This window comes from Petromyzon marinus, unplaced genomic scaffold, assembly GCF_048934315.1.
Source record: "Petromyzon marinus isolate PM22_M1 ecotype Great Lakes invasive population unplaced genomic scaffold, UKy_Petmar_22M1.pri1.0 PM_G_Scaffold_9, whole genome shotgun sequence".
Classification (NCBI taxonomy): Eukaryota; Metazoa; Chordata; class Hyperoartia; order Petromyzontiformes; family Petromyzontidae; genus Petromyzon; species Petromyzon marinus.
In genome coordinates, this window is record NW_027423046.1 from 1,165,831 (window position 1) to 1,193,362 (window position 27,532).

The 27,532-nt window shown below is 48.8% G+C and overlaps 1 protein-coding gene across 3 annotated transcripts; it reads right to left on the reverse strand.

The window, feature by feature from the left end:
* Positions 1-25,776, reverse strand: LOC142921780 (uncharacterized). 3 transcript variants are annotated; one of them, XM_076063106.1, is made up of 9 exons: positions 25,598-25,776; positions 24,993-25,191; positions 24,443-24,621; positions 14,947-15,317; positions 14,573-14,738; positions 13,608-13,967; positions 4,425-5,102; positions 3,051-3,370; positions 1-2,861 (listed from the first exon to the last, which is right to left on the reverse strand). In XM_076063106.1, exons 1-9 carry the CDS (start codon positions 25,692-25,694, stop codon positions 2,814-2,816), a joined length of 2,418 nt encoding a protein of 805 aa, XP_075919221.1. In that variant the 5' UTR covers positions 25,695-25,776; the 3' UTR covers positions 1-2,813. The 3 variants fall into 3 exon arrangements, with proteins under 3 accessions (XP_075919221.1, XP_075919222.1, XP_075919223.1); XM_076063107.1 differs by having other exon boundaries at positions 4,425-4,574; positions 25,598-25,770; XM_076063108.1 differs by lacking the exon at positions 4,425-5,102 and having other exon boundaries at positions 25,598-25,769.
* Positions 25,777-27,532: the final 1,756 nt, after the last annotated feature.

Sequence of the window (27,532 nt, forward strand, 5' to 3'; positions counted from 1 at the left end):
ATTATTTCAGTCGAACGCTTTAATTGCATAATCGTTGATGAATCAATGAACGAACATCGCCGTGGTACTGTGCTGAAGATTTCAAGCATAATAACTTCGCATATCAGAATGTATTAAGGATTGGATACGAATCAAAGACCAAGTGCCGTGTTGTGTAACAATTCAAGTATACGAGTTTGCATATTATAAAGTTAAGGTTTGATAGAATAGTTCGCATGTTTTTAATCTCTCTCTCAACAACAGATCGATTGCATTACGCGTCGGGAATTAACCACAGGTGCCGCTATCCAGGTGAAACAACGCAATCGTGATGGTATCATGTCAACGCTGTGTTGAAATTCCAAAATCCCGAGATTGAGTTTTCATATTATCCAAAAATTAAAGTTAGCTAGAAATAAAATTGATTAAAGCAGAAGGTTTGTGTGTGATTCTTCCTGAAATTCTGCATAATATTGTTCTGCGTATGAGATCTGAATCCTGGGGACCTATCATAAGCACACTATCACCACACATAATCCATAACACACATAATTCGTAATGTTCAATCGAGAGTAATCGTATCCTTATTGATAATACGGAATTAAAGAGCAGAGTCGAATCGACTCTCTCTCATTCACGCTCACAACGCCTGCGTCACTGCATACGATTAATTGCGTCATTCCAATTCATAACACAATCCTAGTCACCGAGGCTCGACCTGATAATCCATAACGACCTCCATTATCCTAACCACGCCCACTCGCATAAGTTAATACGGTTATCTCTCGAATCAGCATAATTTATGCGCATAATTACACTAATTAACATAATTTCGGATAAATTATGCAAATTTTAAATTGCATTTAATTTTCATTATTTTAATCAATTTTCATAACACCTATATACAACAAGTGTATATAGTGTATAGTGTAGTATATAGTGTAGTATATATAGTGTGTAGTGTATAGTGTGTAGTGTAGTATATATAGTGTGTAGTGTATAGTGTAGTGTATAGTGTAGTGTAGTATATATAGGGTAGTGTATAGTGTAGTGTATGGTGTAGTGTATAGTGTAGTGTATAGTGTAGTGTAGTACACTAGTACAGCACACTGGTGGGTTAGCGAGCCAAGCAACAACAGAGCGTAGTATATATAGTATGTAGTGTAGTGTATAGTGTAGTGTATAGTGTAGTGTATAGTAGTGTATAGTGTAGTGTATAGTGTAATGTATAGTGTAGTATATAGTGTAGTGTATAGTGTAGTGTATAGTGTAATGTATAGTGTAGTGTAGTACACTAGTACAGCACACTGGTGGGTTAGCGAGCCAAGCAACAAAATAGTGTAATATGTATAGTGTGTAGTGTATAGTGTATAGTATAGTGTGTAGTGTAGTATATAGTGTAGTATATATAGTGTGTAGTGGAGTGTATAGTGTAGTGTATAGTGTAGTGTATAGTATAGTGTATAGTGTAGTGTATAGTAGTGTATAGTAGTGTAGTGTATAGTGTAGTGTATAGTGTAGTGTATAGTGTAGTGTATAGTATAGTGTATAGTGTAGTATATAGTGTAGTGTATAGTGCAGTGTATAGTGTAGTGTAGTAGACTAATACAGAACACTGGTGGGTTAAATTTCGATTTAAAGCTTTCGAGACTGCAAGGATTCATCTTCTTTGGTTCTTTCGGTAAAGTCACGTAGAATGAGAATAAAATAATAAATTGATAAAATAAAATAACACAATAATATTCTCACGACGTTTCGGCCACAACACAAGCGGCCTTCATCAGGTGAAAGGACGAGACCGCTTGTGTTGTGGCCGAAACGTCGTGAGAATATTATTGTGTTATTTTATCAATTTATTATTTTATTCTCATTCTACGTGACTTTACCGAAAGAACCAAAGAAGACTGGTGGGTTAGCGAACCAAGCAACAACATTTGCACTCTGGATACCGTGACATTTCGCCAGTAATCACAACAACCAGCTTCATCGGGCGACAGCGACAATTGTGCATTTATTTACACAATCTAACCCGGACGATATCGGGTCGCCGAAAACCAACAGCGTCAAACTACGAAAGTGCCGCAGCATCACGGGAGCGGCCGATGAAACCGGCCGGGTTCGGGGAGAAATAAAAAAAACCGGGACGCTGACGGGGCGCACGAAGGCCCACGGCGTTGTACGCGCCATCGTGACGCCGCTCGTCGCCCCGGTAAAACAATAATATAAACACGCGGAACTCCCTCTCGGTGCCGGACGTCGTGACGGACCGTGCCGATGTCGCCGCTCGTCGACCCCCGGCCACGCGAGGGCGAATTTAAATTCTCCCCCCACCACCCCACCCCACCCCCCTCCCCCTGGCTCCCAGTCGTCTCCCGTCCAGCGGCACAACGCCGGGGGAAAGCACTGGGAGGTGAGAGACCGTCGCGAAGACCAAAATAAAATAACAAAAACACTGCTTCCGGTAACGGAGAGCTCTTTCGTAAAACAAAATTCCCACCCCCACCCCCACCCCACCCAAAAAAAAAAGTGAAAAGCCAAACTCGGGGCACCGATTGTAACCGGCACGAGGCAAATATCCCCCAATGCTGAAAAACATCGCTCAGTTGGGATCAAACAACAACAACAACAAATATTCTTGCTTCTTTCGAGGGGGGGGGTTCACCCGCTCGCGAAGCGAAAAGCCCCGGCGTTGCCGCCGGCAACCACGGCAAGGTGGGGCGCGGCAAGGCGGAGCGCGGCAAGGTGGAGCACTCCAAGGTGGAGCACTCCAAGGTGGAGCACTCCAAGGTGGAGCACTCTCGCTCCTCCCCCCCCCCCCCACCCCGAGCCGCTTCTCAAAAATCTTCCTCCCTCGCCTCGTCGTCATCTTCGTCTGTGAAAACCTGCGGGGGTCGGAATAAATTAGAGAGACAGTGACCGACCCCACCCCCCCCCCCCCACCCACTGGGGTGGCCAGAAGCGGATCGCTCACTCAGCCTAAGCAGGAGCATCGGTGATGTGGGCGGACACTCGCTCGCTCGCCGCTCGCTCGCCGCTCGCTCACCACTCGCTCGCCACCCACCCCTCCTCACCGCGTAGTCGTAGCTTCCAGCTCCGCCGTCTTGGTGCTGAGGCTGCGGTGGCAACCCGTGCAGCCCCTCATCCGCCTCGTTGCCACTCTCCAGCGTTAGCAAGCAGCCACGGTGGCCCTCCGCGTTTCTCCGCGGTTCCTTGAGGAGCGTGGGGGGACCCTCCGTGGGGCCCCAGGGCTCGTGACGACGCTGACGCTGCCGGCGGCGGCGGCGGTAGAGCGGCGGCAGCAGCAGCAGCAGCGTGGCCACCAGGGCGAGGCTCACGCCGAGGATTGTGGCCGGAGCGGCCCAGCCGGCCCGGCCCGCCGCCGCCGCCTTCTCTGCGTGGCACAACAACGATCCCCCGCGTGGCGTCAGCGTGCCGCCGTAACACGACGACGACAACCGTCGCGATGACCACACGCGCCAGGCTAGGTGCGCTTTGAGGCTCGTGGCGCTCACACCCGGGCGTTGCGGGTCGAGGGAGCGAGACGAAGGGACGGACGGAGACAAAGTCTCCCCCGTGAAGGCCCCAGGGGACTGTCGGGGCGGGTGCTGTTAGCGAGTATCAGCAGCTGTGAAGGCCGTGATTGTGACAAACGGGGGGATGGGTGGCCAGAACAGGGACACACACACGGACACACACACACACGCACACACACACACGTACACACACACACGGACACACACGCACACACACACGCACACACACACATACACGCACACACACACACACGCACACACACACGTACACACACGTACAAACACGCACACACGGACACGCACACGGACACACACACACACGCACACACACACGCACACACACACGTACACACACGTACACACACACACGCACACACGGACACGCACACACACGCACACACACACGCACACACACACGTGCATGCACGCACACACGCACACGGACACACACGCACAGACATGCATGCACACGCACACAGACAGACACGCACCAACACACGTGCATGCACACACATACAGACACGCACGCACACACACACATCCACACGCACACGGACAGACATGCACACGCACACGGACAGACACGCACCAACACACACACACACACACACGTACACGGACACGCACACACACGCACACACGTACACGGACACACACACACACCCACACACACGTACACACACAGACACGTACACGCACACACACACACACACGGACACACACACACATGTACACGGACACGGACACACACACACACACACGGACACACACACACACATGGACACACATCCACACACGTACACGGACACACACACACGGACACACACACACACACACGGACACACACACGTACACACACACACACACGCACACGGACACACACACATGCAACATTCAGAGATGCGAACAAACCTGTTCGTGTGTCCAGTTGCCTGTTCGGACCGAAAGTCGTGAGTTCAACCGGCGTGCAACAGACGGCGGTGGTGGCGTCTACATCGGTAGAGCGTGAAGAACCAGTGGCATCTACATCTGTAGAGCGTGAAGAGCCAGTGGCATCTACATCTGTAAAACGTGAAGAACCAGTGGCATCTACATCTGTAGAACGTGAAGAACCAGTGGCATCTACATCGGTAGAACGTGAAGAACCAGTGGGATCTACATCTCCAGAAGTTGAAGAACCAGTGGCATCTACATCTGCTGAACGTGAAGAACCAGTGGCATCTACATCTGTAGAACGTGAAGAACCAGTGGCGTCTACATCGGTAGAACGTGAAGAACCAGTGGCATCTACATCTGCAGAAGGTGAAGAACTAGTGGCATCTACATCTGCTGAACGCGAAGAACCAGTGGCATCTACATCTGTAAAACGTGAAGAACCAGTGGCGTCTACATAGGTAGAACGTGAAGAACCAGTGGCATCTACATTTGTAGAACGTGAAGAACCAGTGGCATCTACATCTGTAGAACGTGAAGAACCAGTGGCGTCTACATCGGTAGAACGTGAAGAACCAGTGGCGTCTACATCGGTAGAACGTGAAGAACCAGTGGCATCTACATCTGCAGAGCGTGAAGAACCAGTGGCATCTACATCTACAAAACGAGAAGAACCAGTGACATTAACATCAACAGAATACGAAAAACCAGTGACATGTACATCTGCAGAACGTAAAGAATCAGTGGCATCTACATCTCCAGAAGGTGAAGAACCAGTGGCATCTACATCTGTAGAACGTGAAAAACCAGTGGCATCTACATCTGTAGAACGTGAGGAACCAGTGGCATCTACATCTGTAGAACGTGAAAAACCAGTGGCATCTACATCTGTAGAACGTGAGGAACCAGTGGCATCTACATCTGCAGAAGGTGAAGAACCAGTGGCATCTACATCTGCTGAACGTGAAGATCCAGTGTCATTAACATCTGCGGAACGTGAAGAACCAGTGGCATCTACATCTGCAGAGCGTGAAGAACCAGTGGCATCTACATCTGCAGAACGTGAAGAACCAGTGGCATCTACATCTGCAGAACGTGAAGAATCAGTGTAATCTACATCTGTAGAAGGTGAAGAACCAGTGGCATCTACATCTGCAGAAGAGAATGAGCTTTGGGTCTCTGTGTGAGTCTATGGGTCTCTGTCTGAGTAGTCTATGGGTGTCTGTGTGAGTAGTCTATGGATGTCTGTGTGATGAGTCTATGGGTCTCTGTGTGAGGAGTCTATGGGTGTCTGTGTGAGTAGTCTATGGGTGTCTGTGTGAGTAGTCTATGAGTCTCTGTGTGAGTAGTCTATGGGTCTCTGTGTGAGTAGTCTATGGGTCTCTGTGTGAGTAGTCTATGGGTGTCTGTGTGAGTAGTCTATGGGCAACTGTGTGAGTAGTCTATGGGTGTCTGTGTGAGTAGTCTATGGGTCTCTGTGTGAGCAGTCTATGGGTGTCTGTGTGATGAGTCTATGGGTCTCTGTGTGAGTAGTCTATGGGTGTCTGTGTGAGTAGTCTATGGGTCTCTGTGTGAGTAGTCTATGGGTGTCTGTGTGATGAGTCTATGGGTCTCTGTCTGAGTAGTCTATGGGTGTCTGTGTAAGTAGTCTATGGGTGTCTGTATGATGAGTCTATGGGTCTCTGTGTGAGTAGTCTATGGGTGTCTGTGTGATGAGTCTATGGGTCTCTGTCTGAGTAGTCTATGGGTGTCTGTGTGAGTAGTCTATGGGTGTCTGTGTGAGTAGTCTATGATTCTCTGTGTGAGTAGTCATTGGATCTCTGTGTGAGTAGTCTATGGGTGTCTGTGTGAGTAGTCTATGGGTGTCTGTGTGAGTAGTCTATGGGTGTCTGTGTGAGTAGTCTATGGGTGTCTGTGTGAGTAGTCTATGGGTGTCTGTGTGAGTAGTCTATGAGTCTCTGTGTGAGTAGTCTATGGGTCTCTGTGTTAGTAGTCTATGGGTGTCTGTGTGAGTAGTCTGTGAGTCTCTGTGTGAGTATTCTATGGGTCTCTGTGTGAGTAGTCTATGGGTGTCTGTGTGAGTAGTCTATGGGTATCTGTGTGAGTAGTCTATGGGTGTCTGTGTGAGTAGTCTATGGGTGTCTGTGTGAGTAGTCTATGGGTCTCTGTGTGAGTAGTCTATGGGTGTCTGTGTGAGTAGTCTATGGGCCTCTGTGTGAGTAGTCTATGGGTGTCTGTGTGTGTAGTCTATGGGTCTCTGTGTGAGTAGTCTATGGGTGTCTGTGTGATGATTCTATGGGTCTCTATGTGAGTAGTCTATGGGTGTCTGTATGAGTAGTCTATGGGTCTCTGTGTGAGTAGTCTATGGGTGTCTGTGTGATGATTCTATGGGTCTCTGTCTGAGTAGTCTATGGGTGTCTGTGTGAGTAGTCTATGGGTGGCTGTGTGATGAGTCTATGGGTCTCTGTGTGAGTAGTCTATGGGTGTCTGTGTGAGTAGTCTATGGGTGTCTGTGTGATGAGTCTATGGGTCTCTGTCTGAGTAGTCTATGGGTGTCTGTGTGAGTAGTCTATGAGTGTCTGTGTGAGTAGTCTATGAGTCTCTGTGTAAGTAGTCTATGGGTTTTGATTTAAAGCTTTCGTGACTGCAGTAATTCATATTCTTAGTTTTTTCGGTAAAGTCACGTTGAAGGGAAACAACAAAATAATAAAAAATATATAAAACAATAAAAAATTCTCACGACGTTTCGACCACAACTCAAACGGTCGTCTTCAGGTGTGTTGGTTTGCATAAATGTATTTTTAAACGGCGCATTTATTTATTTATAAAAAAACGTTAGGGCCACGCGCAACGATTTGGCAGTTTATTTAAGACTAGTCCATCTATATTCTGAAAAGAGGAGGGGGGAGACGAAATTTGTTATAATGTATGCTGTCTGAAAGCCACTGTAAGCGTGAACAATCAATTAAGACCTGAAATGGTTTATCAAATCTTTCCAATGATTGCTAAGTTAGAATCCATCTTCTCGGTTGAAATTGTCTCTGTGCTTGTATATGTGGATAGCCTCATGAACGAATCTCTCATGGAAGCCAGATGGCTTACAAAGAACCTCTGTCTTGGAAAAGTCAATGGCATGTGAGCCTACTGAATTAGAACAATGATCTGCCACGGCCGAGGTGTTGGTCCTACCGTGTTTAAGGTCTGCTTTGTGTTCACGAATGCGATCCGAGACATGGCGTTTGGTTTCTCCAATATAACTACTACCACAGAGGCAACTTAGTTTGTAGACACCAGGGTATTGTATGTCCGGAATCACATCTTTTACAGACGGAACCAGATCACGGATTGTATGTAATGTGTTGAAACGGACCTGGATCTTGTGTTTATTCAAGATTTTGGAGATCTTTTTTGTGATCCCCGCAATGTATGGTAAAGTGATGGTTTTGAAAGGCTCCTCAAGAGGGTTCTTCTTCATGGTTTGAGTGATAGCTTTGCGGATTGTATAGTCGGAGTAACCATTAGCCCTAAGAGCTTGGTGTACGTGCTTGAGTTCACTGCTTATGTGTTCCTGGTCGGATATGCATTGGGCTCTATGATACAGAGTCTTTATGAGAGAATTCTTCTGTGATGGATGGTAGTGGGAATCCGGTTTCAGATAAGCATCCGTATGGGTAGCTTTCCTGTAGACAGAGTGGCTCATTGAACCATCAGGTCTCTTTTCAATTAGGACATCCAAAAAAGGTATCTTGCCATCTATTTCGACTTCCATGGTAAATCTGATGGCTGGGTATATGGAATTGATGTGGTCGAAGAATTGGTCTAGAGCAGGCCGGCCATGTGGCCAGATGACAAAAGTGTCATCCACGTACCTCTTCCATACTTCACTTGGAATGGAACTTTCTACAACCAAACTGAGGGCACCCCAATGGGCTCCCCCCTTTCTCCAGTTATAGCTAACATTTTCATGGAGAAATTTGAGACTGACGCCATCCAGACTGCCACTCTGCGCCCAACCTTATGGAAGAGGTACGTGGATGACACTTTTGTCATCTGGCCACATGGCCGGCCTGCTCTAGACCAATTCTTCGACCACATCAATTCCATACACCCAGCCATCAGATTTACCATGGAAGTCGAAATAGACGGCAAGATACCTTTTTTGGATGTCCTAATTAAAAAGAGACCTGATGGTTCAATGAGCCACTCTGTCTACAGGAAAGCTACCCATACGGATGCTTATCTGAAACCGGATTCCCACCACCATCCATCACAGAAGAATTCTCTCATAAAGACTCTGTATCATAGAGCCCAATGCATATCCGACCAGGAACACATAAGCAGTGAACTCAAGCACGTACACCAAGCTCTTAGGGCTAATGGTTACTCCGACTATACAATCCGCAAAGCTATCACTCAAACCATGAAGAAGAACCCTCTTGAGGAGCCTTTCAAAACCATCACTTTACTCTACATTGCGGGGATCACAAAAAAGATCTCCAAAATCTTGAATAAACACAAGATCCAGGTCCGTTTCAACACATTACATAAAATCATTGATCTGGTTCCGTCTGTAAAAGATGTGATTCCGGATATACAATACCCTGGTGTCTACAAACTAAGTTGCCTCTGTGGTAGTAGTTACATTGGAGAAACCAAACGCCATGTCTCGGACCGCATTCGTGAACACAAAGCAGACCTTAAACACGGTAGGACCAACACCTCGGCCGTGGCAGATCATTGTTCTAATTCAGTAGGCTCACATGCCATTGACTTTTCCAAGACAGAGGTTCTTTGTAAGTCATCTGGCTTCCATGAGAGATTCGTTCATGAGGCTATCCACATATACAAGTACAGAGACAATTTCAACCGAGAAGATGGATTCTATCTTAGCAATCATTGGAAAGATTTGATAAACCATTTCAGGTCTTAATTGATTGTTCACGCTTACAGTGGCTTTCAGACAGCATACATTATAAAAAATTTCGTCTCCCCCCTCCTCTTTTCAGAATATAGATGGACTAGTCCTAAATAAACTGCCAAATCGTTGCGCGTGGCGCTATCGGTTTTTTATAAATAAATAAATGCGCCATTTAAAAATACATTTATGCAAACCAACACACCTGAAGACGACCGTTTGAGTTATGGTCGAAACGTCGTGAGAATTTTTTTATTGTTTTATACATATTTTATTATTTTGTTGTTTCCCTTCAACGTGACTTTACCGAAAAAACTAAGAATATGAATTACTGCAGTCACGAAAGCTTTAAATCAAAATTTAATCGCCTCTACGGGGAGGGTTTTCACATAACTTTAAGATCCTTCAACAAACTCCGGGATAAGAAAGCTCAGCTGATCGAGTCTCACACCTTCCTGAAGAGATGCCGCGACTCTGGGGTAATACCAATCGCATTTACACTGACCTCTGCTGCTGTAACTTCTTCTAATGCGAAACGAATTCTTTTCAAAACTAGCTTAGCTCTTATCTCAGAAAAAATCAGACTTATACGCACCGAACTAGATCAGTTAGACAAGACACTCTACAAATCACACTTATCATTGACGGCAACAATGTCCACATCGGATTGGGAACATGTAGACAATATGACTGCCTCTTCAGCTGCTACTGTCGACCAAATGTAAGGAAAACCTGATTTCCAAATTTAACCTCCTCTTCAACAAAAGACCGGACCCACACACCAAAAAGTTAGACGTTAACAAAGTCGTAATTAATCGCAGTAACAGTTCTATTTCCGATGGTCTGAAATCCGTTTTAGCTAAAGGTCTAAACTTTGCAGTCACACCTAAATACATACCAGTTAATGATATAATTGCCCAAGTAGACGTTGCTCTCAGGGGCCTGGGTCACATCGCTGCAGACGTAGCAAGATCTGAAATCGCTGCAACCCTCAAAAACGCTAAGATGCCAGCTAGCAACCTCAGCAAAGATGAGCGTTTTGAATTATATAAATTTAAAAAGAGGAATGATATTGTAGTCCTCTCAGCTGACAAAGGCAATGCTACTGTCATCATGGATAAAATAGAATACAACAACAAAATTAAAGAATTACTCGACGATGGTAGTTATACAAAAATAAAAAGAGATCCCACCAACAGCCTCGTCACACAAACCAACAAAATAATTTCTGATTCAACCGCATTAATTGATCAATCTAAACAGTTTTCGTTGAAACCTTCTGCTGCCAGGCCACCAAGATTATACGGCTTACCAAAAATACATAAAGTAGATACACCCCTTCGTCCCATAGTCTCTACTATCGGCTCCCCCACCCACAAACTAGCTCGTTTTTTGTCTGAAATCCTGCGTCCTTTCACTGGAAAGACCACCTCTGCGGTACAAAATTCTACTCACCTGGTATCGACAATCAAGGGTATTTCCCTTTCCCCAGATGACCTGCTTGTCAATTTTGATGTAGTTTCCTTATTCACCAAGGTTCCTGTACCTGACACCATTGCAATCATTGAAGACTTGGTTCATCAAGGACTAAACACTGAGGTACCCCCCCTGGTGAGACACTGTTTAACCAATACATACTTCACTTGGAATGGAACTTTCTACAAACAAACTGAGGGCAACCCAATGGGCTCCCCCCTTTCTCCAGTTATAGCTAACATTTTCATGGAGAAATTTGAGACTGACGCCATCCAGACTGTCACTCTGCGCCCAACCTTATGGAAGAGGTACGTGGATGACACTTTTGTCATCTGGCCACATGGCCGGCCTGCTCTAGACCAATTCTTCGACCACATCAATTCCATACACCCAGCCATCAGATTTACCATGGAAGTCGAAATAGATGGCAAGATACCTTTTTTGGATGTCCTAATTGAAAAGAGACCTGATGGTTCAATGAGCCACTCTGTCTACAGGAAAGCTACCCATACGGATGCTTATCTGAAACCGGATTCCCACCACCATCCATCACAGAAGAATTCTCTCATAAAGACTCTGTATCATAGAGCCCAATGCATATCCGACCAGGAACACATAAGCAGTGAACTCAAGCACGTACACCAAGCTCTTAGGGCTAATGGTTACTCCGACTATACAATCCGCAAAGCTATCACTCAAACCATGAAGAAGAACCCTCTTGAGGAGCCTTTCAAAACCATCACTTTACCCTACATTGCGGGGATCACAAAAAAGATCTCCAAAATCTTGAATAAACACAAGATCCAGGTCCGTTTCAACACATTACAAAAAATCCGTGATCTGGTTCCGTCTGTAAAAGATGTGATTCCGGACATACAATACCCTGGTGTCTACAAACTAAGTTGCCTCTATGGTAGTAGTCACATTGGAGAAACCAAACGCCATGTCTCGGACCGCATTCGTGAACACAAAGCAGACCTTAAACACGGTAGGACCAACACCTCGGCCGTGGCAGATCATTGTTCTAATTCAGTAGGCTCACATGCCATTGACTTTTCCAAGACAGAGGTTCTTTGTAAGCCATCTGGCTTCCATGAGAGATTCGTTCATGAGGCTATCCACATATACAAGCACAGAGACAATTTCAACAGAGAAGATGGATTCTATCTTAGCAATCATTGGAAAGATTTGATAAACCATGTCAGGTCTTAATTGATTGTTCACGCTTACAGTGGCTTTCAGACAGCATACATTATAAAAAATTTCGTCTCCCCCCTCCTCTTTTTAGAATATAGATGGACTAGTCCTAAATAAACTGCCAAATCGTTGCGCGTGGCGCTAACGTTTTTTTAAATAAATAAATGCGCCGTTTAAAAATAAATATATGCAAACCAACACACCTGAAGACGACCGTTTGAGTTATGGTCGAAACGTCGTGAGAATTTTATATTGCTTTATATATATTTTATTATTTTGTTGTTTCCCTTCAACGTGACTTTACCGAAAAAACTAAGAATATAGTCTATGGGTCTCTGTGTGAGCAGTCTATGGGTGTCTTTGTGAGTAGTCTATGGGTGTCTGTGTGAGTAGTCTATGGGTGTCTTTGTGAGTAGTCTATGGGTGTCTGTGTGAGTAGTCTATGGGTCTCTGTGTGAGTAGTCTATGGGTGTCTGTGTGAGTAGTCTATGGGCCTCTGTGTGAGTAGTCTATGGGTGTCCGTGTGAGTAGTCTATGGGTCTTTGTGTGAGTAGTCTATGGGTGTCTGTGTGATGAGTCTATGGATCTCTGTGTGAGTAGTATATGGGTGTATGTGTGTTTAGTCTATGGGTGTCTGTGTGGTGAGTCTATAGGTCTCTGTGTGATGAGTCTATGGGTCTCTGTGTGAGTAGTCTATGGGTGTCTGCGTGATGAGTCTATGGGTGTCTGTGTGAGTAGTCTATGGGTCTCTACGTGAATAGTCTATGGGCCTCTGTGTGAGTAGTCTATGGGTGTCTGTGTGAGTCTATGGGTCTCTGTGTGATGAGTCTATGGGTCTCTGTGTAAGTAGTCTATGGGTGTCTGTGTGAGTAATCTATGGGTCTCTGTGTGAGTAGTCTATGGGTGTCTGTGTGAGTAGTCTATGGGTCTCTGCGTGAGTAGTCTATGGGTCTCTGCGTGAGTATTCTATGGGCCTCTGTGTGAGTAGTCTATGGGTGTCTGTGTGAGTCTATGGGTCTCTGTGTGAGTAGTCTATGGGTCTCTGTGTGAGTAGTCTATGGGTGTCTGCATGAGTAGTCTATGGGTGTCTGTGTGATGAGTCTATGGGTGTCTGTGTGAGTAGTCTATGGGTCTCTGTGTGAGTAGTCTATGGGTCTCTGTGTGAGTAGTCTATGGGTCTCTGTGTGAGTAGTCTATAGGTCTCTGTGTGAGTAGTCTATGGGTCTCTGTGTGAGTAGTCTATGGGTCTCTGTGTGAGTAGTCTATGGGTCTCTGTGTGAGTAGTCTATGGGTCTATGTGTGATGAGTCTATGGGTCTCTGTGTGATGAGTCTACGGGTCTCTGCGTGAGTAGTCTATGGGTGTCTGTGTGAGTAGTCTATGGGTCTCTGCGTGAGTAGTCTATGGGTCTCTGCTTGAGTAGTCTATGGCTCTCTGCGTGATGAGTCTATGGGTGTCTGTGTGGTGAGTCTATGGGTCTCTGCGTGAGTAGTCTATGGGTCTCTGTGTGAGTAGTCTATGGGTCTCTGCGTGAGTAGTCTATGGGTCTCTGCGTGGGGCAGTGCCAATCCTCACCGATGACAGAGAGGCTGACCCTCCCCTCGTAGTTGCCGTGGGGGAAGGTGGCCATGTGGCAGAGGAAGAGGCCCCCGTCGCCAGCCCGCACGTCCAGCAGCTCCAGCGAAACGTCGCCGGGAGGCCCCCCAACGCGGAACCGCAGTCGGCCCGCGAGGGACGAGTTGGAGTACGCCGTGCCGTGCAGCGGGCTGAGTGCGGCCAAATTGGCCCCCGCCCAGACGTTGCCACGGGAGGCCTTCAGCCAGTTGGCCTGCACCACCACCACGGCCGCACCCCACAGGACGCAGCGCAGCACCGCCACCTTCTGGCCGACCACCGCCGTGACCTGGCCGTCCGTGTCGACACCCACACGAGGGGCTGGGTGGGAAGACAACACAGAGACCCATAGACTACTCATAGAGACCCATAGACTACTCACGCAGAGTCCCATAGACGACTCAGAGACCCACAAGACTACCCACGCAGAGATCCATAGAGTACTCATAGAGACCCATAGACTATCTTCTTTGGTAATTTCGATAAAGTCACGTAGAATGAGAATAAAATAATAAATTGATAAAATAACACAATAATATTCTTACGACGTATCGGCCACAACACAAGCGGCCATCATCAGGTGAAGGGACGAGACTGTCTGGAGGACAGCGCTGGTCTGAGCGTGGCTGTGTTCGCTCCAGCGCTGTCCTCGTGTTCGCTGAAGCGCTCATTCTACGTGGTGACTTTACCGAAAGAACCAAAGATGAATCCTTGCAGTCACGAAAGCTTTAAATCGAAATCCATAGACTACTCATAGAAACTCATAGACTACTCACGCAGAGTCCCATAGACCACTCAGAGACCCACAAGACTACTCACACAGAGACCCATAGACCACTCATAGAGATCCACAAGACTACTCACACAGAGACCCACTTCACACGCACAAAAATACCTCTCACTCATTCACCCAGCCACCCACTCACCCACGGTGCTGTGTGGTGGAGGGACGGAGACACACGACAGTGGAGACCACTCCCCTGCCTTCCACCGTGGCAAGTCGGCTACCATTCTCATGCGGACGCAGTACTCATCCTCGCGTCCCGGCAGAAGCATCATTCGGTGTTGGTACCGGCATCCGATGAAGCGCTCCTGGCAGTAAGCATCATCATCATCATCAGTAGTAGCAGCAGTAGTAGTAGCAGAAACAGCATCATCATCAGTAGTAGTAGCATCATCAGTAGTAGTGTCATTGGTAGTATCATCATCATCAGTAGCAGCATCGCCACCCACCCACTCAACCACGCACATCTCCCGCCACAACCTCCCGACCCCCGTCACAACTCCCGCAATCTCTCACCGTGAGTTGAACGCCGCCTCTTGTCGAAATGTCAACCTGATGGTGGAACTTCACGTCGTGCGACACCAGCGCCCTCCACCCCCGCCCGACGGAGACCAACAACGACAGCTTCCGCACCTCTGGCTCTCCGTCGACCACCGCCTCCAACTCCCCAGCCACCCCAGGACCACCGTCATCACGGCGGTCATCGTCACCGCCGTCACGGTCATCGTCATCGCCGTCGTCGTTGTCGCTGTAGCCATCATCGTCGTTGTCTTCATCGTCACCCACAACACCGCACTCCTCATCCTCACCACCATCGCCCTCCTCCTCCTCCTCCCCCCGCGTCAGTTTGTCGAGCCTCAGGGTGAACGACGGAGCGCTGAGCACAGCTGAGACACGGGAGAGGGGGGGTCATGGCGAGGGATGTTTGTGTGATCTCTCCCTGTCCTACAGAGTCTGTGAGTGGAGTTTGTGTGATCTCCCCCTGTCCTACAGAGTGAGTGGACTTTGTGTGATCTCCCCCTGTTCTACAGTGTGAGTGGAGTTTGTGTGATCTCCCCCTGTTCTACAGAGTGTGTGAGTGGAGTTTGTGTGATCTCCCCCTGTCCTACAGAGTGTGTGGAGTTTGTGTGATCTCCCCCTGTCCTACAGAGCGAGTGGAGTTTGTGTGATCTCCCCCTGTCCTACAGAGTGAGTGAGTGGAGTTTGTGTGATCTCCCCCTGTTCTACAGAGTGAGTGTGAGTGGAGTTTGTATGATCTCCCTGTTCTACAGAGTGAGTGGAGTTTGTGTGATCTCCCCCTGTCCTACAGAGTGAGTGGAGTTTGTGTGATCTCCCCCTGTCCTACAGAGTGAGTGGAGTTTGTGTGATCTCCCCCAGTTCTACAGTGTGAGCGGAGTTTGTGTGATCTCCCCCTGTTCTACAGAGTGAGCGAATGGAGTTTGTGTGATCTCTCCCTGCCCTACAGAGTGTGTGGAGTTTGTGTGATCTCCCCCTGTCCTACAGAGCGAGTGAGTTTGTGTGATCTCCTCCTGTCCTACAGAGTGAGTGGAGTTTGTATGATCTCCCCCTGTTCTACAGAGTGTGTGAGTGGAGTTTGTGTGATCTCTCCCTTTCTTACAGAGTGAGTGAGTGGACTTTGTGTGATCTCCCCCTGTCCTACAGAGCGAGTGGAGTTTGTGTGATCTCCCCCTGTCCTACAGAGTGAGTGAGTGGAGTTTGTGTGATCTCCCCCTGTTCTACAGAGTGAGTGTGAGTGGAGTTTGTATGATCTCCCTGTTCTACAGAGTGAGTGGAGTTTGTGTGATCTCCCCCTGTCCTACAGAGTGAGTGGAGTTTGTGTGATCTCCCCCTGTCCTACAGAGTGAGTGGAGTTTGTGTGATCTCCCCCTGTTCTACAGTGTGAGCGGAGTTTGTGTGATCTCCCCCTGTTCTACAGAGTGAGCGAATGGAGTTTGTGTGATCTCTCCCTGCCCTACAGAGTGTGTGGAGTTTGTGTGATCTCCCCCTGTCCTACAGAGCGAGTGAGTTTGTGTGATCTCCTCCTGTCCTACAGAGTGAGTGGAGTTTGTGTGATCTCCCCCTGTCCTACAGAGTGAGTGGAGTTTGTATGATCTCCCCCTGTTCTACAGAGTGTGTGAGTGGAGTTTGTGTGATCTCTCCCTTTCTTACAGAGTGAGTGAGTGGACTTTGTGTGATCTCCCCCTGTCCTACAGAGTGAGTGGAGTTTGTGTGATCTCCCCCTGTTCTACAGAGTGAGTGAGTGGAGTTTGTGTGATCTCCCCCTGTCCTACAGAGTGAGTGAGTGGAGTTTGTGTGATCTCCCCCTATTCTGCAGAGTGTGTGAGTGGAGTTTGTGTGATCTCTCCCTTTCTTACAGAGTGAGTGAGTGGACTTTGTGTGATCTCCCCCTGTCCTACAGAGTAAGTGGAGTTTGTGTGATCTCCCCATGTTCTACAGAGTGTGTGAGTGGAGTTTGTGTGATCTCCCCCTGTCCTACAGAGTGAGTGAGTGGAGTTTGTATGATCACCCCCTGTCCTACAGAGTGAGTGAATGGACTTTGTGTGATCTCCCCCTGTTTTATAGAGTGAGTGGAGTTTGTGTGATCTCCCCCTGTCCTACAGAGTGAGTGGAGTTTATGTGATTTCCCCCTGTCCTACAGAGTGAGTGAGTGGAGTTTGTGTGATCTCTCCCTGTTCTACAGTGTGTGAGTGGAGTTTGTGTGATCTCCCCCTGTCCTACAGAGTGTGTGGAGTTTGTGTGATCTCCCCCTGTTCTACAGTGTGAGTGGAGTTTGTGATCTCCCCCTGTCCTACAGAGTGTGTGGAGTTTGTGTGATCTCCCCCTGTCCTACAGAGCGAGTGAGTTTGTGTGATCTCCTCCTGTCCTACAGAGTGAGTGGAGTTTGTGTGATCTCCCCCTGTCCTACAGAGTGAGTGGAGTTTGTATGATCTCCCCCTGTTCTACAGAGTGTGTGAGTGGAGTTTGTGTGATCTCTCCCTTTCTTACAGAGTGAGTGAGTGGACTTTGTGTGATCTCCCCCTGTCCTACAGAGTGAGTGGAGTTTGTGTGATCTCCCCCTGTTCTACAGAGTGAGTGAGTGGAGTTTGTGTGATCTCCCCCTGTCCTACAGAGTGAGTGAGTGGAGTTTGTGTGATCTCCCCCTATTCTGCAGAGTGTGTGAGTGGAGTTTGTGTGATCTCTCCCTTTCTTACAGAGTGAGTGAGTGGACTTTGTGTGATCTCCCCCTGTCCTACAGAGTAAGTGGAGTTTGTGTGATCTCCCCATGTTCTACAGAGTGTGTGAGTGGAGTTTGTGTGATCTCCCCCTGTCCTACAGAGTGAGTGAGTGGAGTTTGTATGATCACCCCCTGTCCTACAGAGTGAGTGAATGGACTTTGTGTGATCTCCCCCTGTTTTATAGAGTGAGTGGAGTTTGTGTGATCTCCCCCTGTCCTACAGAGTGAGTGGAGTTTATGTGATTTCCCCCTGTCCTACAGAGTGAGTGAGTGGAGTTTGTGTGATCTCTCCCTGTTCTACAGTGTGTGAGTGGAGTTTGTGTGATCTCCCCCTGTCCTACAGAGTGTGTGGAGTTTGTGTGATCTCCCCCTGTTCTACAGTGTGAGTGGAGTTTGTGATCTCCCCCTGTCCTACAGAGTGTGTGGAGTTTGTGTGATCTCCCCCTGTCCTACAGAGTGAGTGGAGTTTGTGTGATCTCCCCCTGTTCTACAGAGTGTGTGAGTGGAGTTTGTGTGATCTCCCCCTGTCCTACAGAGTGTGTGAGTGGAGTTTGTGTGATCTCCCCCTGTCCTACAGAGCGAGTGGAGTTTATGTGATCTCCCCCTGTCCTACAGAGTGAGTGTGTGGAGTTTGTGTGATCTCCCCCTGTCCTACAGAGTGAGTGGAGTTTGTGTGATCTCCCCCTGTCCTACAGAGTGAGTGAGTGGAGTTTGTGTGATCTCCCCCTGTCCTACAGAGTGAGTGGAGTTTGTGTGATCTCCCCCTGTCCTACAGAGCGAGTGGAGTTTATGTGATCTCCCCCTGTTCTACAGAGTGAGTGGAGTTTGTGTGATCTCCCCCTGTCCTACAGAGTGAGTGGAGTTTGTGTGATCTCCCCCTGTCCTACAGAGTGAGTGAGTGGAGTTTGTGTGATCTCCCCCTGTCCTACAGAGTGAGTGGAGTTTGTGTGATCTCCCCCTGTCCTACAGAGTGAGTGGAGTTTGTGTGATCTCCCCCTGTCCTACAGAGTGAGTGGAGTTTGTGTGATCTCCCCCTGTCCTACAGAGTGAGTGGAGTTTGTGTGATCTCCCCCTGTCCTACAGAGTGAGTGGAGTTTGTGTGATCTCCCCCTGTCCTACAGAGTGAGTGGAGTTTGTGTGATCTCCCCCTGTCCTACAGAGTGAGTGGAGTTTGTGTGATCTCCCCCTGTCCTACAGAGTGAGTGGAGTTTGTGTGATCTCCCCCTGTCCTACAGTGAGTGAATGAGTGAGTGGAGTTTGTATGATCTCCCCCTGTCCTACAAAGTGAGTGAGTGGAGTTTGTGTGATCTCCCCCTGTCCTACAGAGTGAGTGGAGTTTGTGTGATCTCCCCCTGTCCTACAGAGCGAGTGGAGTTTATGTGATCTCCCCCTGTCCTACAGAGTGAGTGTGTGGAGTTTGTGTGATCTCCCCCTGTCCTACAGAGTGAGTGGAGTTTGTGTGATCTCCCCCTGTCCTACAGAGTGAGTGAGTGGAGTTTGTGTGATCTCCCCCTGTCCTACAGAGTGAGTGGAGTTTGTGTGATCTCCCCCTGTCCTACAGAGCGAGTGGAGTTTATGTGATCTCCCCCTGTTCTACAGAGTGAGTGGAGTTTGTGTGATCTCCCCCTGTCCTACAGAGTGAGTGGAGTTTGTGTGATCTCCCCCTGTCCTACAGAGTGAGTGAGTGGAGTTTGTGTGATCTCCCCCTGTCCTACAGAGTGAGTGGAGTTTGTGTGATCTCCCCCTGTCCTACAGAGTGAGTGGAGTTTGTGTGATCTCCCCCTGTCCTACAGAGTGAGTGGAGTTTGTGTGATCTCCCCCTGTCCTACAGAGTGAGTGGAGTTTGTGTGATCTCCCCCTGTCCTACAGAGTGAGTGGAGTTTGTGTGATCTCCCCCTGTCCTACAGAGTGAGTGGAGTTTGTGTGATCTCCCCCTGTCCTACAGAGTGAGTGAGTGGAGTTTGTGTGATCTCTCCCTGTCCTACAGAGTGAGTGAGTGGAGTTTGTGTGATCTCCCCCTGTCCTACAGAGTGACTGGAGTTTGTGTGATCTCCCCCTGTCCTACAGAGTGAGTGGAGTTTGTGTGATCTCCCCCTGTCCTACAGAGTGAGTGGAGTTTGTGTGATCTCCCCCTGTCCTACAGTGAGTGAATGAGTGAGTGGAGTTTGTATGATCTCCCCCTGTCCTACAAAGTGAGTGAGTGGAGTTTGTGTGATCTCCCCCTGTCCTACAGAGTGAGTGGAGTTTGTGTGATCTCCCCTTGTTCTACAGAGTGAGTGGAGTTTGTATGATCACCCCCTGTTCTACAGAGTAAGTGGAGTTTGTGTGATCTCCCCCTGTTCTACAGAGTGTGTGAGTGGAGTTTGTGTGATCTCCCCCTGTCCTACAGAGTGAGTGAGTGGAGTTTGTATGATCACCCCCTGTCCTACAGAGTGAGTGAATGGACTTTGTGTGATCTCCCCCTGTTTTATAGAGTGAGTGGAGTTTGTGTGATCTCCCCCTGTCCTACAGAGTGAGTGGAGTTTATGTGATCTCCCCCTGTCCTACAGAGTGAGTGAGTGGAGTTTGTGTGATCTCTCCCTGTTCTACAGTGTGTGAGTGGAGTTTGTGTGATCTCCCCCTGTCCTACAGAGTGTGTGGAGTTTGTGTGATCTCCCCCTGTTCTACAGTGTGAGTGGAGTTTGTGATCTCCCCCTGTCCTACAGAGTGTGTGGAGTTTGTGTGATCTCCCCCTGTCCTACAGAGTGAGTGGAGTTTGTGCGATCTCCCCCTGTTCTACAGAGTGTGTGAGTGGAGTTTGTGTGATCTCCCCCTGTCCTACAGAGTGTGTGAGTGGAGTTTGTGTGATCTCCCCCTGTCCTACAGAGCGAGTGGAGTTTGTGTGATCTCCCCCTGTCCTACAGAGTGAGTGTGTGGAGTTTGTGTGATCTCCCCCTGTTCTACAGAGTGAGTGGAGTTTGTGTGATCTCCCCCTGTCCTACAGAGTGAGTGGAGTTTGTGTGATCTCCCCCTGTCCTACAGAGTGAGTGAGTGGAGTTTGTGTGAACTCCCCCTGTCCTACAGAGTGAGTGAGTGGAGTTTGTGTGATCTCCCCCTGTCCTACAGAGTGAGTGAGTGGAGTTTGTGTGATCTCCCCCTGTTCTACAGAGTGAGTGTGAGTGGAGTTTGTATGATCTCCCTGTTCTACAGAGTGCGTGGAGTTTGTGTGATCTCCCCCTGTCCTACAGAGTGAGTGGAGTTTGTGTGATCTCCCCCTGTCCTACAGAGTGAGTGGAGTTTGTGTGATCTCCCCCTGTTCTACAGTGTGAGTGGAGTTTGTGTGATCTCCCCCTGTTCTACAGAGTGAGCGAATGGAGTTTGTGTGATCTCTCCTTGCCCTACAGAGTGTGTGGAGTTTGTGTGATCTCCCCCTGTCCTACAGAGCGAGTGAGTTTGTGTGATCTCCTCCTGTCCTACAGAGTGAGTGGAGTTTGTGTGATCTCCCCCTGTCCTACAGAGTGAGTGGAGTTTGTATGATCTCCCCCTGTCCTACAGAGTGAGTGGAGTTTGTGTGATCTCCCCCTGTCCTACAGAGTGAGTGGAGTTTGTGTGATCTCCCCATGTCCTACAGTGAGTGAATGAGTGAGTGGAGTTTGTATGATCTCCCCCTGTCCTACAGAGTGAGTGAGTGGAGTTTGTGTGATCTCCCCCTGTGCTACAGAGTGAGTGAGTGGAGTTTGTGTGATCTCCCCCTGTCCTACAGAGCGAGTGGAGTTTGTGTGATCTCCCCCTGTCCTACAGAGTGAGTGTGTGGAGTTTGTGTGATCTCCCCCTGTTCTACAGAGTGAGTGGAGTTTGTGTGATCTCCCCCTGTCCTACAGAGTGAGTGGAGTTTGTGTGATCTCCCCCTGTCCTACAGAGTGAGTGAGTGGAGTTTGTGTGAACTCCCCCTGTCCTACAGAGTGAGTGAGTGGAGTTTGTGTGATCTCCCCCTGTCCTACAGAGTGAGTGAGTGGAGTTTGTGTGATCTCCCCCTGTTCTACAGAGTGAGTGTGAGTGGAGTTTGTATGATCTCCCTGTTCTACAGAGTGCGTGGAGTTTGTGTGATCTCCCCCTGTCCTACAGAGTGAGTGGAGTTTGTGTGATCTCCCCCTGTCCTACAGAGTGAGTGGAGTGTGTGTGATCTCCCCCTGTTCTACAGTGTGAGTGGAGTTTGTGTGATCTCCCCCTGTTCTACAGAGTGAGCGAATGGAGTTTGTGTGATCTCTCCCTGCCCTACAGAGTGTGTGGAGTTTGTGTGATCTCCCCCTGTCCTACAGAGCGAGTGAGTTTGTGTGATCTCCTCCTGTCCTATAGAGTGAGTGGAGTTTGTGTGATCTCCCCCTGTCCTACAGAGTGAGTGGAGTTTGTATGATCTCCCCCTGTCCTACAGAGTGAGTGGAGTTTGTGTGATCTCCCCCTGTACTACAGAGTGAGTGGAGTTTGTGTGATCTCCCCCTGTCCTACAGTGAGTGAATGAGTGAGTGGAGTTTGTGTGAACTCCCCCTGTCCTACAGAGTGAGTGAGTGGAGTTTGTGTGATCTCCCCCTGTCCTACAGAGTGAGTGAGTGGAGTTTGTGTGATCTCCCCCTGTTCTACAGAGTGAGTGTGAGTGGAGTTTGTATGATCTCCCTGTTCTACAGAGTGCGTGGAGTTTGTGTGATCTCCCCCTGTCCTACAGAGTGAGTGGAGTTTGTGTGATCTCCCCCTGTCCTACAGAGTGAGTGGAGTTTGTGTGATCTCCCCCTGTTCTACAGTGTGAGTGGAGTTTGTGTGATCTCCCCCTGTCCTACAGAGTGAGTGGAGTTTGTGTGATCTCCCCCTGTTCTACAGTGTGAGTGGAGTTTGTGTGATCTCCCCCTGTCCTACAGAGTGAGTGTGTGGAGTTTGTGTGATCTCCCCCTGTTCTACAGAGTGAGTGGAGTTTGTGTGATCTCCCCCTGTCCTACAGAGTGAGTGGAGTTTGTGTGATCTCCCCCTGTCCTACAGAGTGAGTGAGTGGAGTTTGTGTGAACTCCCCCTGTCCTACAGAGTGAGTGAGTGGAGTTTGTGTGATCTCCCCCTGTCCTACAGAGTGAGTGAGTGGAGTTTGTGTGATCTCCCCCTGTTCTACAGAGTGAGTGTGAGTGGAGTTTGTATGATCTCCCTGTTCTACAGAGTGCGTGGAGTTTGTGTGATCTCCCCCTGTCCTACAGAGTGAGTGGAGTTTGTGTGATCTCCCCCTGTCCTACAGAGTGAGTGGAGTGTGTGTGATCTCCCCCTGTTCTACAGTGTGAGTGGAGTTTGTGTGATCTCCCCCTGTTCTACAGAGTGAGCGAATGGAGTTTGTGTGATCTCTCCCTGCCCTACAGAGTGTGTGGAGTTTGTGTGATCTCCCCCTGTCCTACAGAGCGAGTGAGTTTGTGTGATCTCCTCCTGTCCTATAGAGTGAGTGGAGTTTGTGTGATCTCCCCCTGTCCTACAGAGTGAGTGGAGTTTGTATGATCTCCCCCTGTCCTACAGAGTGAGTGGAGTTTGTGTGATCTCCCCCTGTACTACAGAGTGAGTGGAGTTTGTGTGATCTCCCCCTGTCCTACAGTGAGTGAATGAGTGAGTGGAGTTTGTGTGAACTCCCCCTGTCCTACAGAGTGAGTGAGTGGAGTTTGTGTGATCTCCCCCTGTCCTACAGAGTGAGTGAGTGGAGTTTGTGTGATCTCCCCCTGTTCTACAGAGTGAGTGTGAGTGGAGTTTGTATGATCTCCCTGTTCTACAGAGTGCGTGGAGTTTGTGTGATCTCCCCCTGTCCTACAGAGTGAGTGGAGTTTGTGTGATCTCCCCCTGTCCTACAGAGTGAGTGGAGTTTGTGTGATCTCCCCCTGTTCTACAGTGTGAGTGGAGTTTGTGTGATCTCCCCCTGTTCTACAGAGTGAGCGAATGGAGTTTGTGTGATCTCTCCCTGCCCTACAGAGTGTGTGGAGTTTGTGTGATCTCCCCCTGTCCTACAGAGCGAGTGAGTTTGTGTGATCTCCTCCTGTCCTACAGAGTGAGTGGAGTTTGTGTGATCTCCCCCTGTCCTACAGAGTGAGTGGAGTTTGTATGATCTCCCCCTGTCCTACAGAGTGAGTGGAGTTTGTGTGATCTCCCCCTGTACTACAGAGTGAGTGGAGTTTGTGTGATCTCCCCCTGTCCTACAGTGAGTGAATGAGTGAGTGGAGTTTGTATGATCTCCCCCTGTCCTACAGAGTGAGTGAGTGGAGTTTGTGTGATCTCCCCCTGTGCTACAGAGTGAGTGAGTGGAGTTTGTGTGATCTCCCCCTGTCCTACAGAGTGAGTGGAGTTTGTGTGATCTCCCCCTGTCCTACAGAGTGAGTGAGTGGAGTTTGTGTGATCTCCCCCTGTGCTACAGAGTGAGTGAGTGGAGTTTGTGTGATCTCCCCCTGTCCTACAGAGTGAGTGAGTAGAGTTTGTTTGATCTCCCCTTGTGAGCCAAAGACACACACACAGGCAGAAAGAGTCACAGACATACACAGCGACACACACAGACAAAGATGACAAAGATCCTCCGTGTAGCCTGAAAAAGACCGTTGGGGCAAGTGCTGTTAGTGAGCACCAGACAGACACGGACAAAGAGAGACACAGAGAGAGAGACACAGAGAGACACACACACACAGAGACACAGAGAGGGAGACACAGAGAGACACACACACAGAGACACAGAGAGAGACACACACAGAGACACAGAGAGAGAGACACAGGCATGTACAATCTCGTGCCACTCACTTTCCATCAAGGGCAGGACCACAACGGCGACCCAGCGTGAGGATCGCGACGGCGAGGATGAGAAGGAGAATATCACACGGAGGAGGAAGCGGTCACCGGGATCGTCCAGCGCCGAGGAGACGTCGCACCGTGTCTCCGTTGTGGCAGCGCAGACGGTCTGCCAGCGGGCTCGTCTGAAGCTGCGCAGACAGAGACACAGGGAGGAGTGGTGAGGGTGGTGAGGAGCCAGTGGGTGAGAGAGACGTGTGTGTGTGTGAGTGAGTGGGTTGGTGGATGAGTGGGTTGGTGAGTGAGTGGGTGAGTGGGTTGGTGAGTGGGTGAATGGGTTGGTGAGTGAGTGGGTGAATGGGTGAGTGGATGATTGAGTGGGTGAGTGAGTGGGTTGGTGAGTGAGTGGGTTGGTGAGTGGGTTGGTGAGTGAGTGGGTGGGTGAGTGGGTTGGTGAGTGAGTGGGTAAGTTGGTTGGTGAGTGAGTGGGTGAGTGGGTTGGTGAGTGAGTGGGTGAATGAGTGGGTTGGTGAGTGAGTGGCTGAGTGAGTGAGCATCTCACAGTTTGCTCTGAACTCTGTATGTAACATTCAGGAACGTTGAGTTGGTCGTGGTCGTGGTGGTCGAGTTGATGGTTAAAGGATCAACAAGTGGGGGTCTATCCCCTCCATCCCCACTGGGAGCCACTTCAACGGGGTCCCAGCAAAGCGTCGCCAGGAGGTCTCGAGACTCCAAACGAACATTCAGTGGGAACAGCGGAGCTGGGCAGATGGGGAAAAAACACTCAAGAGTGCGCTAACCACTGCACCACCACTCCTCACACACACACAGTGCGCTAACCACTGCACCACCACTCCCCACACACTCACACACAGTGCGCTAACCACTGCACCACCACTCCTCACACACACACAGTGCGCTAACCACTGCACCACCACTCCCCACACACTCACACACAGTGCGCTAACCACTGCACCACCACTCCTCACTCACACACACGGTGCGCTAACCACTGCACCACCACTCCTCACACACACACACAGTGCGCTAACCACTGCACCACCACTCCCCACTCACACACACAGTGTGCTAACCACTGCACCACCACTCCCCACACAATCACACAACCTGGCACCCGATTTATCGACCACCTCGGGCTCTGCTCACCGTGGCTGCTGCACGTGACGGGGTGGTGGTGGAGGAGGAGGAGAGGCAGGATGAAGGGGAAGAGTAGGCCAAGTTTGTAGAGTTTCGACATCGCCATTAACCCCACACGCAGCCACGCACCCGCCTCACCCAAGTCACGTGCTGAGGAAATCGATTCAAGGTTAAATTAAAAACTCGGATCGATTCCTGTGGGGATAACAAATGCGAATCGATAGTGGTCAAAAATGTAGCCGATGGCATCGATCCACATTGGGACTGCATTGGAATTGACGTTGGTCGTGAGTGTAAAATGGAATCGAATACATTTTCGATAACATGGGAATTGATTATGGCGATTTGTTCTAATAACATAGGAATCGATCTAGCTAGGGATTTAAAGCGCATAAAATCGAATCCCATTGGGATACCTACCATGAGAATCGATTGTGTTAGAAAAGGAGAGCGTTTAGAATCGATTCCTATTGAGAATGAATCAGAATCAGAAAGGGTTTTATTCGCCATGAAAGTTCACACCGACACGGAATTTACTTTGGCAGGATGGTGCATACATTCAACATATAGGAATCTAAAATCTTAAATAAGTTTTAAACAAGTCTTACTATAATAATAAGGGTTAAAAGTCTAACTAACGCCAAGGGGCTGAATTATATAAAATTGAATAAATATCGAATATAAAATAGCTTTAAGATATAATTTAAAAATAAAAAATACAAATAGGTTAACATAGTTAATATCGGCAAGGTGTCATTATGTAGATAAAATGTTAAAATCAGTGTTAGCCCTTGGCCTCGTTTAACAGGCCAGCAGCAGATGGGAAGAAACTGTTTTTATGGCGTGAGGTTTTGGTCCTGATGGACCGAAGCCTTCTGCCGGAGGGGAGTAGCTGAAACAGAGAGTGTCCAGGGTGGGAGAAATCGGCCACAATCTTCCTCACTCGCCTCATGGACCTTGTCGTGTGCAGGTCCTCGAGGGTTGGTAGATTGCAGGCAATTACCTTCTCAGCAGTGTGGATGATACGCTGCAGTCTGCTCTTGTCCTTGGCAGTGGCAGCAGCATACCAGACGGTTATGGAGGAGGTGAGGATGGATTCAATGATCGCTGTATAGAATTGCACCATCATTGTCTTTGGCAGGTTGAATTTCTTCAGCTGCCGTAGAAAGTACATCCTCTGTTGAGCTTTCTTGGTGAGGGAGCTGATGTTCAATTCCCACTTAAGGTCCCGGGAGAGAATAGTGCCCAGGAAGCGGAAGGACTCTACAATTTTGACTGGGGAGTTTAACAGGGTGATGGGGGTGAGTGGTGCTGTATTCTTCCTGAAGTCCAAAACCATCTCAACTGTCTTTAGAGCATTTAGCTCTAAGTTGTTCTGGCTACACCAGGTCACCAGATTGTCAGCTTCCCACCTATAGTCAGACTCATCCCCACCAGAGATCAGCCCAATGAGGCTGGTGTCATCCGCAAACTTCAATAGTTTGACGGACAAATGATTGGAGGTGCAGCTGTTGGTATACAGGGAGAAGAGCAGAGGGGAAAGGACGCAGCCCTGAGGAGTTCCGGTGCTGATGGACCTGGAGTCAGAGACTTGTGTTCCCAGCTTAACGCACTGCTTCCTGTCAGACAGGAAGTCTGTGATCCATTTACAGGTGGTGTATGGCACGTTCAGCTGGAAGAGCTTGTCCTGAAGCAGGGCAGGGATGATGGTGTTGAAGGCAGAGCTGAAGTCCACAAACAGGATCCTGGCGTAGGATGCTGGGGCGTCCAGATGCTGTAGGGTGAAGTGGAGGGCCATGTTAACTGTATCGTCCACAGACCTGTTGGCTCTGTAGGCAAACTGAAGGGGGTCCAGGAGAGGGTCTGTGATGGCTTTGAGGTGTGCCAGGACCAGGCGCTCAAAAGACTTCATTACCACAGATGTAAGGGCGACCGGTCTGTAAT